The sequence below is a fragment of the Mauremys mutica genome, chromosome 7 (genome assembly GCF_020497125.1).
Source record: "Mauremys mutica isolate MM-2020 ecotype Southern chromosome 7, ASM2049712v1, whole genome shotgun sequence".
Taxonomy (NCBI): Eukaryota; Metazoa; Chordata; order Testudines; family Geoemydidae; genus Mauremys; species Mauremys mutica.
Window position 1 is genome coordinate 79973153 of NC_059078.1, and position 16346 is coordinate 79989498.

The window sequence follows — 16346 nt, forward strand, 5'->3', positions numbered from 1 at the left end:
AGAATACTTTGCACTTACGTAATAATTTCCATCTGAGGATTTAAATGCAGCACACACATTATGAACATTTTAATTATGGAAACATCTCTCTGGCTCCTGAGTTAAGGTTGTGTTGAGTTTAAATACTCATAGAAGGTTTAAATTAATATATGAGGCTTCAGAATATCTCTATGAGGTAGGTATTATCCTTATCTTATAGATGGGGGACCTGAGGCATAGAATTGTTTGCCCAAGGATGTAGAAAAAAATATGTAGGACACTCAAGCATAAAAGAAGTTATGCACATTGTGCAGTAATTGGAGTTCTTGAGAAGTGTGTACCTATGGGTGCTCCACCTCCAGGGTGCATGAGTGCCTTTGATCGTAGATTTTTGGTACCAGTGCCCGTTTGGCCTGCACATGCGCTCCAGATATCCTTGGGCCCCACCCGGAGGATATAGAGAGCTGAACAGGCAAACTGCCTTTAGTTTCTTCCCTACTGCAAAATCCCATGAAACTCTGAAGCCAAAGGGAAGGTGGATGGGTAGTGGAACACCCAGTTCAAGCATGCAGAGGGGGACACATCTCAAAGAACTCCAGTTACTGCACAAGTTAAGACTGACTGGAATTCTGAGACAGAAGATGGGAAATGCTCAGAAGCTACAATGCTGAACAGGAATGAAGATGAATCAGGTAAGGGTACTAGACCTGCCTTGGCCAAGTTGGTGCAATTAGAATGACACAGGCTTTGGTCTTGTTTGATCTTGTTCAATACCCTCAGTCAATGGTGTCAGAGTATATACACAGAAACCCCCCTCCTCCAAGGAATGAGAAAGGCCAGTCTCCTAAGGATTGATAATTCAGACCATCGCTCAAACAGAATTTCTTGCACTCTCTGTTGGTGGCAAAGATGTCCACTTTCAGAAACCCTCAGGTCAGCAAAATCTGTTTGAGGATTCAAGGGTCCAACTCTCAAAATCCAGGGAGAAATGTCTACTCACATTGTCGGCCCTGGTGCTCTTCCTGCCTGGAAGATTAGAGACTGAAATGTGAATGGCTATCTACCAGTTCCATAGCTTTATTACTTCAACACCAAGAGAGAGGGATTTCACCCATCCCTGATGATTTATGTAGAATATGTAGGCCATATTGTCTGTCGTGACTTTGATAGAGTGGCCCTTGATTAAGGAAAGGAAGTGGATACAGGTGTAATTTTAGGAGGCTGCTATGCAGGAGAGACTCTTAACACAACCATTTGCTTTGGATGGTGTATGTCCCAAGGTGAGCTCCGAATCCCATGAGTGATGTGTCCAAGGTTACAGAAATGGTAGATGAAGTTTGGGTGAAACGAACTCCTACATGGACTTTGGATGGGTCCTTCCACCAACTGAGTGAGTCTGTCCAATAAAGGACAGACATCAATTTGTCTAAACCATGCTTGTTTTGGATATAGACAGTTCTGAACCAACCCTGGAAGCAGTACAGATATAGCCTAGAGTGTTGTGTTACTAAACTACAAGGTACCATATGACCAAGCAAGTGGAGGCAATTTCTTGTCATCTAGGGGGTTATTTGAACCTTGTCAATAAGGCTTGTCAGTGTCATAAATCAGTCCACAGGGAAATAAGCTCTGGATGTTATGGCATCCAGAGAAGCTCCTATAAAGTCCATCTGTTGAACTAGAGTTAGAATGGACTTTTTGATATTGCATTCAAATCCTAAGTTGCAGGATAGGAACATGGCTGTCTGTACTGCAGAGAGGACTTAGATGCATGACCTGCCCTTGAATAGCCAGTCATTGCGGCAAGGGAAGATGACTATTCCCCACAGATGAAGGTGAATGGCTACTATGGCCAGGGCTTTGGAAAATACTCTCGGTGCAGATAAGAGGCCAAAGGGGAGCACTTGATACTGGAAGTGATCCTAGCCATCTGTGAAATGAAGAAACCTCTTGTGAGAGGGATGAATTGCAACATGAAAATGTGTCCTGAAGGTTGAGGGCCATAAACCAATCTCTGCCATCTAATGATGGAATTATAGTTGCAAGAATTACCATCCTGAATTTCTGTGACTTTATTAAGGTGTTTAGAAGTCTGAGAATTAATATTGGTCTCCATTCCCCATTCTTTTTTGGAACCAGAAAACACTTGGAATAAAATCCTTTTCCTGTGCTGGACTGGAACTTGTTCTATGCCTCCTAAGCATGGAAGGGAGATGGTCTCCTGTCTCAGTAAACGTTTGTGAGAAGAGTCCCTCAGGAAGGATGGGAAAGAGGGGTAGTTGAGTACAGAGGTGAAATGGATGGAATAACCCCATGTTATAACCTCCAAAACCCATTTGATGGATATAATTTGCTCCCATGCAGGTCAAAAATAGGAAAGGTAGTCTCCACAGGGAGGAGAGGAGGTTAGCTGAAGACTCCCAAAGTGGGAATATTATTGATTCTCAAACAGACCATAAAAATTGATGCTTTGTTGATGAGGAAGGTGGTAAGAGTTGCAGCAGGAGGCCTCTTCTGATACCTTGACCTTTTCTTATGTGGTTTGGCTGGTCTACAAAAGCCAGAGAATTGGACCAGGCAGGACCTCTGTGCCATCTTCATTCTATTAAAATTTCTTTGGTTTGCAAGGGTATGTATATGCACACCAGGAGATCTGAAAGTGGCCCTTGAATCCTTTCAGGTGTCCAAGGATTCATCAATGGATTCCCTAAAATGTTCTAGTCCATGAAAAGGAATGTCTTCTATGGTATTTTGGACCTTGGTAGGAAATCCCAACAGCTGCAGTCAAGGTGCTCGATGCATAATGACTGTAATAGAGACTGAATGAGCTGCACTGTTGGTTGCATATTGGGAAGCTTGCAATGAGGTTCTTGCTAAGAGCTAACCCTTGGTTCTGATGGCTTGAAACTGTTCCCAATGCTGCAGGGGAAGATGTTTAATTTGCGGTAACTGGTGTGATCATACTTTGCAATCTGCAGAAGAGTAGCTTTTATTACCAAAGAGGTTGAGGCAATCCTGGACTTTATTGTATGGCATAGATTAAGTATAGTGTTGTCTACCATGCTCATTAATGGTCTCCACAGCTAAAGAGTTAGAATGAGACTGGAAATAAAAACTCAGATTTTTTTGCAGGAATGTAGGCTTTTTTTCTTTTTTAATTGGCTCATTTACAGGTAAGTGGTGCAGTTGCATCTGCCAGATGGTTTTGGCAGCATCAGGTAAAGCCTTATTAGAAAGGCTACTCAACGAGAGGATGTCATGTGGAGTATATCCAAGAGCTTATGTTCTGACTCTTGGACCTCCTCCAATGAAACTGATTTCTGACTTGCTTCAGATTCATCAGGTTCTGAAACTATTTAAAGTCATCGGCAGAAGATAAGGGAGGAGGCATCACAGCCTCATCTGGTCCACACTTGCCTCTTGCTCTTCAAAGGACTCCTCATGAAATTGGGGTTGTTGAATTAATTGATCTTTGACTACTAACCAGTAAATATGCCCAATGGCTTGTGATTGGATGTTAGATGGGGTGGGATCTGAGTTACTACAGAGAATTCTTTCCTGGGTGCTGGCTGGTGAGTCTTGCCCACATGCTCAGGATTTAGCTGATCGCCATGTTTGGAGTTGGGAAGGAATTTTCCTCCAGGGCAGATTGGCAGAGGCCCTGGGGGTTTTTTGCCTTCCTCTGCAGCGTGGGGCATGGGTAACTTGCTGGAGGATTCTCTGCAGCTTGAGGTCTTCAAACCACAATTTGAGGACTTCAATAACTCAGACATAGGTTAGGAGTTTGTTATTGAAGTGGATGGGTGAGATTGTGTGGCCTGCATTGTGCAGGAGGTCAGACTAGACGATCATAATGGTCCCTTCTGACCTTAAAGACTATGAGGAGGGAGAGATGGAGCAGAAGAGTGCCTTTCACAATGATCCATACAGGAATAGCTAGGAACCTCGAATATTGCTGATGGTAGGCTGCCCATGAGTCCCAATGTGGTCATTGTGGAGGACCATACGGCAGATGGGGAGGCATCCGGTGCTGCTTTAAACCAGTGAGAAGGAGCATGAGATTGTTTTGCCCTTGGAGCTTCTCTCTCAGTTAAGGTGCCTGGGAAGATGTCTCTCCATTGGTATGTAGAAGATCCTGGTACAGAGATTTGGAAATCTGAAGAAGGTCCTCAGCATAGTCTAGTGGAAGAGCAGACATTTGAGGCAAAGATGGTTGTCTGCCTGGTGCCAACAATACTGGAGAACCATGGGATACCACAGAAAGATAAGGCCTCAGAGACCTTGCTGATCTTAGTACTGACAGCCATTTGGTGTATCTATTAATATTGGAGACTCTGGCTCATCAAACACCAACAGGTCCTTGGAAAATTTAAACTCCTATGGTACTGGGTGACTCTGCACCTATATTACGTGGGACTCCAGAGTAACCCATGTTGATAGGTGATACTTATCTAGCTGATGGTGTTGGTACCAAAGTTGCTAGTCAGAGGTACCAGGGTTGCAGTCTGGGTCACCTGTTTGGGTACCGAGCTTGGTAATGAAAAGTCTGATAATGTTACAGACTTTTCTGAGGCAGAATGTTTAGGATCGCTGCTGGAGCAGTCATGTTTAGATGGTACTGCAGACTATTTTGATACTGAGGTATGCACAGTACCATAGACCTCTGAGAGGCTCAAGGTCTTTGACAAGCTTCTAGTAGCGGAGATGCCTGGAGCCTCAGTGGTACCCTTCTTGGGACATGAGGTCTCAGAAATGGTTGACCTGGATGGTGACTGAGGCCTTTTTGAAGTATGCTCTCTCTGAGGAGATCCAGAATCCTCTTCCTGGAAGAGCTTCTAACAGGGAGGGATAGCTCAGTGGTTTGAGCATTGGCCTGCTAAACCCAGGGTTGAGAGTTCAATCCTTGAGGGGGCCATTTAGAGATCTGGGGCAAAAATCTGTCTGGGGATTGGTCTCTATCTGTAAAGAGAATAATATAGCTGAATTGCTATATAAGCAGTAAAGTTATCTCTAGACAATTTGATTTCCATTTAGGATTGTTAAAATGGCTATCCAAAAGCACTGACTGCTATAAAGTGGTCAGTAAAGACAACAGTAAGGGTAACAGATTACTGGGAAATCTTTATAATCACAGGCTTTGTCTACACTGGGTTTTTAGGTACTGTTGTAGCTGCCTGAATGCAAACTCTACCACTGCACCAATGTCAATCACGAAATGTCAACTTATCCCAGTTTCAAACCATAGCTCAGCAAGTACACAATGTTATTTAGACATTTCACATAAACTTTTAACTGTTTGACCAAAATTATACGTATTAGCAGACATAGGAACATCACACCAACCTAGCACAAATGAGATAAACTCATAAATAACTTATTCTTTAGGCCCCTTTTATACAGAAGCAATCAGTTCACTTATCCTGGACAACTTTCAGTTTATACAACACAATATGCTTTTGTTTAGTGTCCTTCTCATTCCAAAAGAAAGTGAACTGGGTTGAAGTCTTACCTGAGCTGGTACACCAGTTTTTATTAATACTTGATAGTTCTTATTTCTTCCAGAAGTTAAAGCTTTTATAGCAGTTAAGTACCATGAGTTCAGTGAAAAATCAACCAGGAATAAGAAAGATTTTTATTGGGAACAGAAAAAGTTACTGGTCACAATATTTTTTGTTGCAAGTCTCCATCTCCTGGCAGGAGGATAGAATATCCACTATTCACCACTGTTTTGCTGATAGCCAAGAGTGAGAATTCTTGAACTTCTGAGAGCTCTTAAACTCTCACTAATTGATCATGAAGTAACAGCCAGAGTTGCATCTGATCTGAAATTCCATCTCAATATCACAAAAGGCCACAGTTGTGGTTTTAGCACAGAAATTAGGTTGAGGGCAGAGGACTGAGGACTAATTTATAGCATTGATGTGAGAGAAAAAACAAAGGTTAAATTTGGGGGTAGAGAGAAAAGGTGGTAATGGTGGTACACTGCAATGCTCTGTCCTCAAAAGTAAGTTCTGCCATGTGAGCTGCCAATATAGGACAGCCCTCAGTAGTACATGCAGATGTTCAAAATATGAGTATCATCTCTGAGCTCCACTAGGTCTTTGAGCATGGCTTGCCATTGGTGGGGCTTGACTATGCCCATAGGCTCTATCAGGCTCCTTCCTAAGAGAAAAATGTGGTGGCATCTTCCAAATGCCTCCCATTGGTGGCACCAAACTGAAACATCATTCACAGTAAGTTGTGCAGCTCTGCGATACCCTTCTCCTTTCTTATGTGAGAAATTAAATAGTTCAGAATGGAAACATTTAAATCATCACCATTGGGCCTCTGAAAAAACCCCTCACTAAAGTGAATGGAGCACTTTGTTCATGCTTTAAAGAGCTACTGTTCCAGGCACTCTACAGACTCAGTTCTGCATTGGTTCCAGTTGGTTCACATTATTGAGGTTTTCTTCAAAACCATAGCCAGACACATTTTGTTAAAAAGCTTTAAAAGGGTACAGGTAGGCTGTACCAGTACATACTTGCTCAATTCAAGCCCTTGAGAAAATACCACAGGAAATATTGTTTTTGTGGTGTTTCCCTTTCACACTAGGCAATTAAGCCCCAGCCTTAGGTTTCAGGCCCCTGAATACTATCCACAAATGGCTTTTCTTCCTCTTTGCTTCACACAGGAGATGAGGCAGGGAATAGATACATATCCTCACACTGCCCTTAAAAAAACCTGGGGGAAGTCATCTCCCTAGTTCAACTCATTGCCCATGTCAGGGGAAAGAAGAGTGGTAGTCAGTGCATGGGAAGATGAGGAGCAGTGCAGTTTGAGAGGGCAGCAGGCAGTAGTGCTGAAAAAAATTCCTGCCAAGGGACCCCATTACTCTCATTTCATTCCCAGCCTTGTTTCTCCCCCGCCCCATTACTTATTTTAGCATCTTCTGCACAAAGGTGAATTAGTGGCCTTAATACATAACCCCAACCTCTCATTGGAGAACATGGGGCTTACCTGTACAATCTCTTGGTTACTTTGGGAGTGTCTGTTCACTCCCCCCATCTTCTGTCTTGGGGGGCGTGGAAGTGGCTTCAAGGTATGGGGTCACATTCCCAGTGCTCAGCTGAATTCCTTATCTTGTCTACACATGGCACAGATTCTAAATAAACAAAGTGAGTTGGGTTCTGCTTTTATAGACCTTTCTGCTGGTGAGGGCAGAGACTACCTATCAAAAGGTGGACCAGAGCCTGGATCAGACTCATTAGGAGTCTCTGCTCCCCACACCACTATTCTTCCTCCTCAGTGGTTTACTGCATGCTTTCCTACCTGAATTTCAGTAATGCTGGAAGAGTGTTTATTGCATGGTTTCCTACGTAGGATGTATAACAGCAGAAGCAGGGTCAGACCAATTTAAAGGGGAGAAAGTGACTAGCTGAATAAAGCTGACTCAATTTGCTTGGATCACATAATGTCATCTTTCCCATATGCCCCTTCCTCCATATTTGTTGCTTTCCTGTAAACATTCAGGAGCAGGTTTTGTTCAGACAAATGTCAGAGCAAATGTGTGTGTGAGCAAACATTTGCACCAGAACTTCTCATTCACCTATCTTATAGATGCATTGGCTAATGTTTCAGGCTGAGGGTGTTAAGTAGGAGAGAACAGGACAAAAGAGCTATATGATCACTCACCATGAAGAAGAGTAGAAGGAAATAAGAAGTCCAGGTACTTGAAGATATCTTACTTAGAGAAATTTTGCACATGTTCCAGGACCACAACATGGGCAAGTCATCTGGAGAGTAGACAGGTAGCAGTGAGAATAAACATCACAGGGGGACACCAGCTCAGTGGAACAGCCTCTACATACAGCAGAGGACCAGTCTATGGTCCTGTTGTCAGATAATCTGCAGACACCACAGTCTATTAGGGTTACTAAAGAGGGTGAGGTATTCAGTTGAAAAGGGTACATACATATGAATAAACAGCAGAGTCAGTCAGGGGCGGAGATCACAGGAGCAACATCTGAAGCAACAGTTGTAAGGTAGGTTTGGAAAACACTCTGGTCACTACTGCATTGACCATAAAATGGCATACATCAGGAATGAAATTCACAGTTGGGCAACTGCTGTTTCTGACTGTAAGCACATGCTGGCTAGGACAGGGCAAGTACTTGCAGAAAAATGACTGAGAATGACAAGATGGAGCCCAGTGGAGTCAATCAATATACTTGACAAATACATGGAATATAGGCATACATGAGACACGCCAGTAACCATGTTCATTACCACCCAGGCCTGAGAGTTGGCACGAATACAGCAAGACACAGTGAATGCTACTTTCAAAGAATACTGACCACACAGATGTGATTAAGGACTGCACTGAACAGCAGATAAACCACAACATGAAATAAACTGGAGACTAAAGGATTGATTTCAATGCAGTGTTAGGCATTCCAGTGCTTTTGAAAATCCCACTAGACATCTGCATGCATAAATACCTTTAAAAATTTGGTCCTAAATCCAATATATGAAACTCTACATTGTATATATACAGAGCAGTCGTCCAAAAATTCGTAGCCAGCGGCTTTGCACTCAGATAACTAATGAGCCAGAAAAGTATCTTCTGATAGCACAGACAACTATGATCATACACTGTGTGAATGAGACCAGAGAAAAACAAAGCATAGAGCAAGTAAAGCTATCTTATTCTCGCTACATAAGGAAAGCTATTTTAAAACTAGCACTCCACATGTGTAGCTACACAGAATGCCGCCTTGTGGAAGAGTAGACAGGAAGAGATTTACAATATCATAACATTTCTTACACTGCTCATTTCCTCCCATCTCCTGATCCTCTACTGAGACACTTCAGATGCCTGTTCCTGTTACTAAGTGGCCTACGTTTTTTATATGGGAACAGAAATAATGCCATGTGATTTAGGTAACCAATCACCGCAGCCTGAATATTCAAAGGAGAACACTACAGCAAACAAAAAAACCTCAGTTTCACATATATGCTCAATAAAAATGATTTGATAAATAAAGAATAAACTCAAATTGGTAAAAGTCATGTTGCAGAACTGTCCAATAGAAAGTGAGACACAAAGTGGGTGAGGTCATCTCTTTTATTAGACCAACTTCCGTTGGTGCGAGACAAACTTTTGAGCTACCCAGAGTTCCTCTTCAGGCCTGGGAAAGGTACTCAGTGTCACAGCTAAATACAAATTCGAACAGATAGTTTAGCATAAGTAGTTAGTACATATTCTAAGGGACCATTCAGAGTGAAGTGGAATACATGGAATATGGTTGTGAAAAAGGGCTCAATCTGACAAAAATAGTTTACAATCAAGTAGCTCTAGTGAGAATTATGTTGTATTGCACTTCATGCTTGATTGTAAGAGAAAGGATTTGAAAGGTGGATAATAATGGCCAGATACCAGAACCTTTGATGCTACAAAGAAAACAAGGAAATTGCCAATTTTGAACTGCAGAAAGTGTTGTGACCACTTAAGTAACCACACAAGCAGTATTTGGAAAATGGCTAAAGAAGCCTGGGCAAAAATATGCCATATGAGGTCCTTTTTCATACTGCCTTCCTGTCCTCCAGAATGTAAGCTTTTGTTATTTAAAAGTAAGTCTCCAGCTTTTATGGTTTATGTGATAAATTTGGTTCATGTTTCAAGGCTCACTGAAGCAGTGACACCCACCTGCCTGTTTACAAATCCTGAAGCAGCTGAGGGGTACACCCCATTCATTTCAATGAGTTTTAACTCAGATGACAATGAAATTACTTTAAATGTCAACATGTTAGAAACGAGAAAGCGAGTCATGTCATGAAGATCTTACTCCTGAAGGCATTCTGTGCCAAAAACTTCAAAAATCGGCACACGGTATTTTAAAATTCTGCAAATTTTATTTGTCAAATAAGTGTGGCAGCACCAGCATGGCATTGGGGAGCACAGGCCACTGGCTGCAGAGGTGGAAGATCACTGTGCAGTTCTCCCTGGACACAGACTCAGAAATGAGGCTGCACCAACCCTGACAGTGCAAGGACCAGACCTGCCCCAGAAACACCCCAAGGCCCTGCCCCTCCATGCCAGGTGCACCAGGTGTGGGCAGGCAGGACCAGCCCAGTAGGATCCAAGTGTGGAGGGGCGATCCAGGTGTGGGTTTAGAAGGTTCTGTGTGAGGCAATCTGAGGGTGGGCAGCTGAGTCGGGGATTGAGGTGTGTGGGGAGATATGGATGCACAGGGGTTTGTTGGTGGTGGTGGGGTTCTGGGTGCAACAGTAATGGGACTCTGCAGGGAGGGGATCCAGCGGAGGATGACTGGAGCTCAGCGGGAGGTCTGGATCTGGGGTGGATAGAGCTCAGCAGGGGGAGTCTGGTTGTGAGGGGGCTAGATGCTAGGGGTACTGGGCTCAGTGAGGTTGGGGATCCAGGTGCAGCTGGTTGGGGCTCAGTGAAGACCCAGGTGACTCATTGGGATGGTCCAGATGCAGGGGGAGTGGGGCTTGGAAGGGGGGATTCTGGGTGTGGGGGAGCTCAACCAGAGGATCTGAGTATGCGGGGGTCTGGATGCATGGGGGTTTGGCACGTGGGGAAGCAGCTCCCTGTACAGTGATACCCTCCCCCTGCAGCTGAGGAGCAAAGGGTCAGGGTGGGGGGCAGGAGGAGTTTGCAGAGCTTCCTGCAGCTTGGAGAGAAATCTGGAGGGGTGGATCTGACTCAGTGCTGGATGCTGTACAGGGGAAGAGGAAGTCCCGTCCTCCCCAGCCTAGCCGGACTAGCAGCTGAGCCTGGCGCAGGGTAGGAGCCACCAACTGGATCTCCTCCAGTCCTGCCCCCTGCCCCACAGTGATTTACATCTCTGCCAGCTGCCCTGGGCACCTAAAACATACTGCTGGGGAGGGTTACATGACTGCTCTTGTGGCTTCCCTTTGCTTCCCTGTCAGAAAGTCATTTTTCTACAAGGAAGCAAAGAAATCTGCGGGGGACATGAATTCTGCACATGCGCAGAATTCCCTCAGGAGTAACATCTGCAGAGACTACTGTGAATGACCAAGTATCACCACAAGTGAGTAAGGCCTGAAAGAGTATCACCACTTGCCCCCATCCCTAAAGAGAAGCCAGCTCAAAAGGGTTAGCACACACCTCTGGAACGCAGTTGAACCGTACGGGGGAGAGGCAACCCTAAAGTGTCCACAGAGCATATATGATAAAATTTTCAGCATCTGCACAAAGTACTGCAAGTGGCATCTCACGTGTACACAATTTATTTGTTGATGGAACTTAGATTACCACTACCTCCCTCCAAATCTGACTTCTGGGTGGAAATATCAGAGACAGCCCCCACTGGAACTGGAAACAGCAATATGGACATGGTAAGCTAGGGCACTCTCCCTCTCTTGGTTTTCTAATTCTTGTCTTCCCTTCCCCACTTCCGCATGGACAACGGCCAAAAAGATTAAGAGGTTATGGGGACATTTCCAATACCAGGAGGCACAAAAAAAAGGAGTGTGTATTGCAAGTCTGAATGGGGGCACAGATGAGCTTGACTATACACATTACAACCCACCCCTCCCCCTGAGAATAAAGACACAAATCAATGGTGCAGCTAATAATATGGGAAGGAAGAGAAAGTAAACCACTAAAGCCTTCCCCAAAGTGTCTGAGATCTTGTACCTTTCCATTAGTGATTGGCAAGCTTCTTTTGTTATCAAAGATGCCAACGTCAGAAACATGAGTTTAAATCTGTCATGTATATGTAAAAAAATACATGAATCTAAACAGTTCTGAGAGAAAAGCTGAAGGGGCAGATCTTTGCTTTCTTTAGTAGGTATGGAAATATCTGCCAGGTTATTTCATGCTCTATTGGCAGACAGCTTCTGAAGAAGACTGCTGTAACTTACGTATGAAATCAAAATACAGATTTGCTGCTGACAACAGGGTGATTCAAGCCCAAAAGAGCTGACTGTGATTTGTGATTTTCATCCTTCTAACAGACCAGTCTTGCTTGGGTATCTTGGACACTACTTCTGGGCTGCTAGCCATGGCTGAAGCAGTGTCTGAACACCACCTTGATTTCCATGAACGAATCCAGATATTTCTTTTTTGTCCTCAGGAATGTACTCGGGAAAAGGAGGCAAAAAAGCAAAAACACTTGGAAATGTATAGGTAGCCTATAATTGGCAGCTGCAAAACTCAGAGCAGAGGGGCATAAACCTGTCTTCCTCAGATGTCCAGTCATTTGAACTGCCCAAGGGTCAATTACATTTCCAGCTCCATATATCTTATTTGGAAAAATACTAGAAAAATAATTTGAAGACCTTGTATAAGAAACTGGGTTTCTCTGTGACTGAAATAAGAGTCAGAGTGGATTCAGACCTCTTTAGGGAGCTGAAACATTCTTACTGACATTAAGAATTATTCTCTCACTCATGGAGCTCTAAGATGTCAAAAAGCGTGTGCAGCTTCCTGGACAAAGCTGCAAAGAGAATCAATCACACACCACAGTTGTTCCTCTGCCCACCAAGTTTTGCAAGACCATAATGTCACTCAGAGAAGGGGAGGAAGCAGTCAACACAACCCTATCTAAGGATGAGGTGGAGGAGGTACCTCTGAGAACTGTCTCACTTCCTCCTCCCAAGAGAATGATTTTATATATTTAAGAACTGCTGATCCTGTAAACTCAGATGGAGCCAAAAATACCTCTACAGAATAAATCCCAGGTGAGATGAAATCTAGAACTCTCCAAAGGAATATCAGAGACTACTAAGATTTAGCTGCTAAAGAATGGAATGGCACTTGCTAATCGGGGGGAGGAATGAAAAGGAGAGGATGGTTTGGTGATCATTCCTGCAATGGAAAGAGAGCAACTAGTGGATAGTTGAAGGAAAAGGGCTTTTTATACCCTTAACTGCTGAGCTTGAGGGAATTGTGCACACATCCTAAATACCAATTACTACTGAAAAGTACTTCTGTGGCCTTCTGGTTAGGCATGAGTCCTATAGCAGGGTGAATGTATACTGGATAAAATAAGAAACCAAGCACGTAAGAGATTCATGTCAAGTTGGCTCTTATTTTTAAGTGAATTTCTCTAGTCCACAGAAGATTCTGTACTAGCCTGGTAAATCCACAGCTGCAGAATCATGGAAGTCTATAATTCACAAGCAAAACTGAAAATCCATTGATGTTTATTAGAAGGATGTGCACAATTCTGTATCTTATTCAAAAATCTACAAATAAAAGTTAACACTTCTGTCTTCAAGAGAATGTTTGTTCAACCTTATTAGCTAGGTAAGGCCACTTCAGTGCCTTGTTACATTTTCAGCATTTAGTATACATCTGTCAGTTCTTTGCTTTCAACTAGCAACAAATCACACACTAATAACGGAGAGTTCACTGTGTGATATCTTATAACAATGCTCAAACCTTGCATTACAGAATTTCAATTTTACACCAAGCTTAAAATTTAAATTATGCTAGGTTATTTTAATTTTTTTGAAGATATTAAAGCAACACTATCACACACCTCTTATTCTTTAGCCAGCTTTTACACTACCACTAGTACTAGCTTAAACGTATATAGCCCCTTTTGTCCAAGAGTCTCAAAGCACTTTAGAAAGGTGGGCACTATGTTTTAAACAGTCAGTGATATACATGAGCAGGAATCTTATTTGTAGGAATATATATTTTTTCTATTTGTTATATTTACAAAAAACACAAACAGTGTGAAATCTACATATTGACCCTATTGTGCCACTAGTCCCATCAGGACTATAACTTTTGACTTTCTGTAATTTTTCCAATACAATCCTGCAACTGCTTCAGAAGTTTTATTTAATAAAATGCTCACAACTGAGACTTAGAACAGTGAGCATCTTCTATGTCAGACAATTTGTATACAAGCAGTTTACTGAGCTTCATGACTGGAAGGGGGAAGATGGGTTGAAAAGGTGGTTAGAAAAAGAAACAAAGTTGAAAATTTCCAGATGGGTGCATAGGTCAATTTTTAGGCCTGTCACAACCTTGACAGTGCCATTTTACCAGAAAGTTGCAACCTAACTAGTGGCATTTAATAATGCACTTGATCTCATGTTGGCTTAATAACTGTAACATACTATATATACACACACATTTTTCTAAACTCTTTTTAAGATCTGAAACTACATAGCTATATTGATGAAATTCCACTTTTGCTTTGACCTTAACTGAACATTTTAAAACACTATTTTAACTTGATATTTTGATTGCTATCATTGATTACCATTTTCACCCTGTTATTTTTACATAGTTGTTGAATGGCAAATATGAAAATGTATGTACAAGTGTTAGTAAATATCCAAATTTCTAAATTTCCTTCTTAAGAACATGCTCAATGAAATGTTAGGTGTGCCAAAAAGCTTTTGTAAACAAATAAGGTACGTAATGTTCTGTTCTCATTAGAACCAGATACATATTCTCAAATACACATTTTCTAATTATTTTTTCCATGGCCCACGTATGCTAATGTATGAGGTAAACCACTTAAAAATATCAATATTATATAAACCTAGCCAACGGGAACTTAAAAATAAAACTAGGCAAGATGCTAGTATTAAAGAAAAAAGTGACACTTTGTTCCACTGCAAAGTGAAACCAAACAATTTATTTGTGCTAAATGAATTGAAAGAATGTATTCAGAATACATTTCTTCATACATTGTACCGGCTTAGGCTGCTAAATAAGCATTCATTAGTGCCATGTTGTGCTACTTTCTCTGTACTCTGTTCTGTTTCTACCAAGCAATACAACATTTTTGGCTGTTATGCCAATATATTCCTATAATATTCATCTTATACCATATTCTCTAATAGTCTTTTGAACATTTAAAATAGTTGTTCAAACTTTGTTTTAGGGGAAATCACAATTAACATATTTCAACAAGAAAAAAAATCAGCTCTTCTCTACAATCACATTGCCTTCTGCAGCAGAAATCAAACAGCACACTTTAATCAGCCACCAGTAACTTGTTGGCAGTACCACACTTACAGAAGTTCATTGTGACAGAACATACAGTATGGACAGCTTACAAGTTAACGTAAATGATAAATTAGACAATCAAATCTTAAGGTCATGACTTGTACATTCCATATACTTTGACAAGTTAGATTCCCCACATTTAACTTCAGACTGCACCATACATTTGAGGTTTTGTTTTTTTGGTTTTTTTTTTTTTTTAAACAGGTATGAATGTGTCATGTGTGCTGAATACTGAACCTGTATTAAGCGTATTTATTAGGTGATACAATAAGAGTATAGTCTTGGGCACTGATTAACGTGTCTGACTTTCACTTTTGCACTAAAAGCTGTATCTTCAGATTACTGAAATGTAGTGCTGATTTACCGTATGCTTGGTAAACACTGTTAATATTTAGGAATTTATAATATAGCCCATCATGCCTGTAATTTTATGCAAATTGTCATGAAAAGAATATAAAAAGATATCCCTTTAATTTTACAAACCTAAAAGCCAGGAAAATGAAGCTTTGGAGCCAAGCAAAACGACATAATGCCGTATTACCAAAGAGAGTAGCAAATGTTCCAGCCAGAGAATGGACATACATGTAGTTCAAGTAAACACTGATGGAAATTTTTTTTAAATTAGTGTTGTAGACCCACAACACTGGCTGCATTTTTAGACAAATGTTTGCAACACAATTAACAATGAAGCCTATATAACCTCAGTGCAAGTAAGTCAAATCCAAATACGCCAGGTAAGCCTTTGGCTTTTAGTAAACTGCTCCATGTTATGAGTCCAACTCTGAATACAGACTGCTGAGCACATGCACTAAGGCTGAGAGGAGGGATGCACTGAATGCTGAAAAGTGGCTGACTGCGATGCTGTTGATTGGACTGTAGGCTGCACAGGTGGTGGTGGAGGTGGAGGAGGTGGCTGGACTGGGGTCTGCGTGTTTGGAGAAGGAGGAGGAGTGGGACGTTTAAATTTGTCAGGGCTGTTACTTCTTCGTGGTGAAGGCCTCTGCAGAACAAATATTGAAATCATGTTGAACATGTATACATTTCTAAGACGCTTTAGCTGATATCAAGAAGCCCTCTTACAGACCCATCATTAACACATTGTTTAAAGGCAAAATTCAAAATACCAAATTAAATTGAAGAATCAAGTCCAAAATATTAAAAAGGATCACAACACAGATTTAGGTAAATAGTTATCAAGACAAATTCTGAATTTGACCTAACTTTGAAATGCACTAGCATAGCACACTGGAACCATTTTTGAGATCAAGAAGGTGCCCACTCCTCTAAGCCAGTAGGAGAGAAATAAAATAGAAATCACAATGGGTCATCTAGTCCAGTCCCCTGCACTGAGACAGGACAAAGC

General features: G+C 41.9%; 1 protein-coding gene across 3 annotated transcripts in view; it reads right to left on the reverse strand.

Annotated features, from left to right (window-relative positions):
- Nucleotides 1-14581: 14581 nt before the first annotated feature.
- The window catches only part of CCDC6 (coiled-coil domain containing 6), a 75488-nt gene continuing 73723 nt past the window's right edge, over nucleotides 14582-16346 (reverse strand). The window contains exon 9 of one of the 3 annotated variants that reach the window (XM_045024719.1): nucleotides 14582-15983. In XM_045024719.1, the coding sequence (XP_044880654.1) occupies nucleotides 15792-15983 (192 nt within the window). In that variant the 3' untranslated portion in view covers nucleotides 14582-15791. The remainder of the gene's footprint in view (nucleotides 15984-16346) is intronic. The other 2 variants (XM_045024721.1, XM_045024720.1) reach the window with 2 other exon arrangements.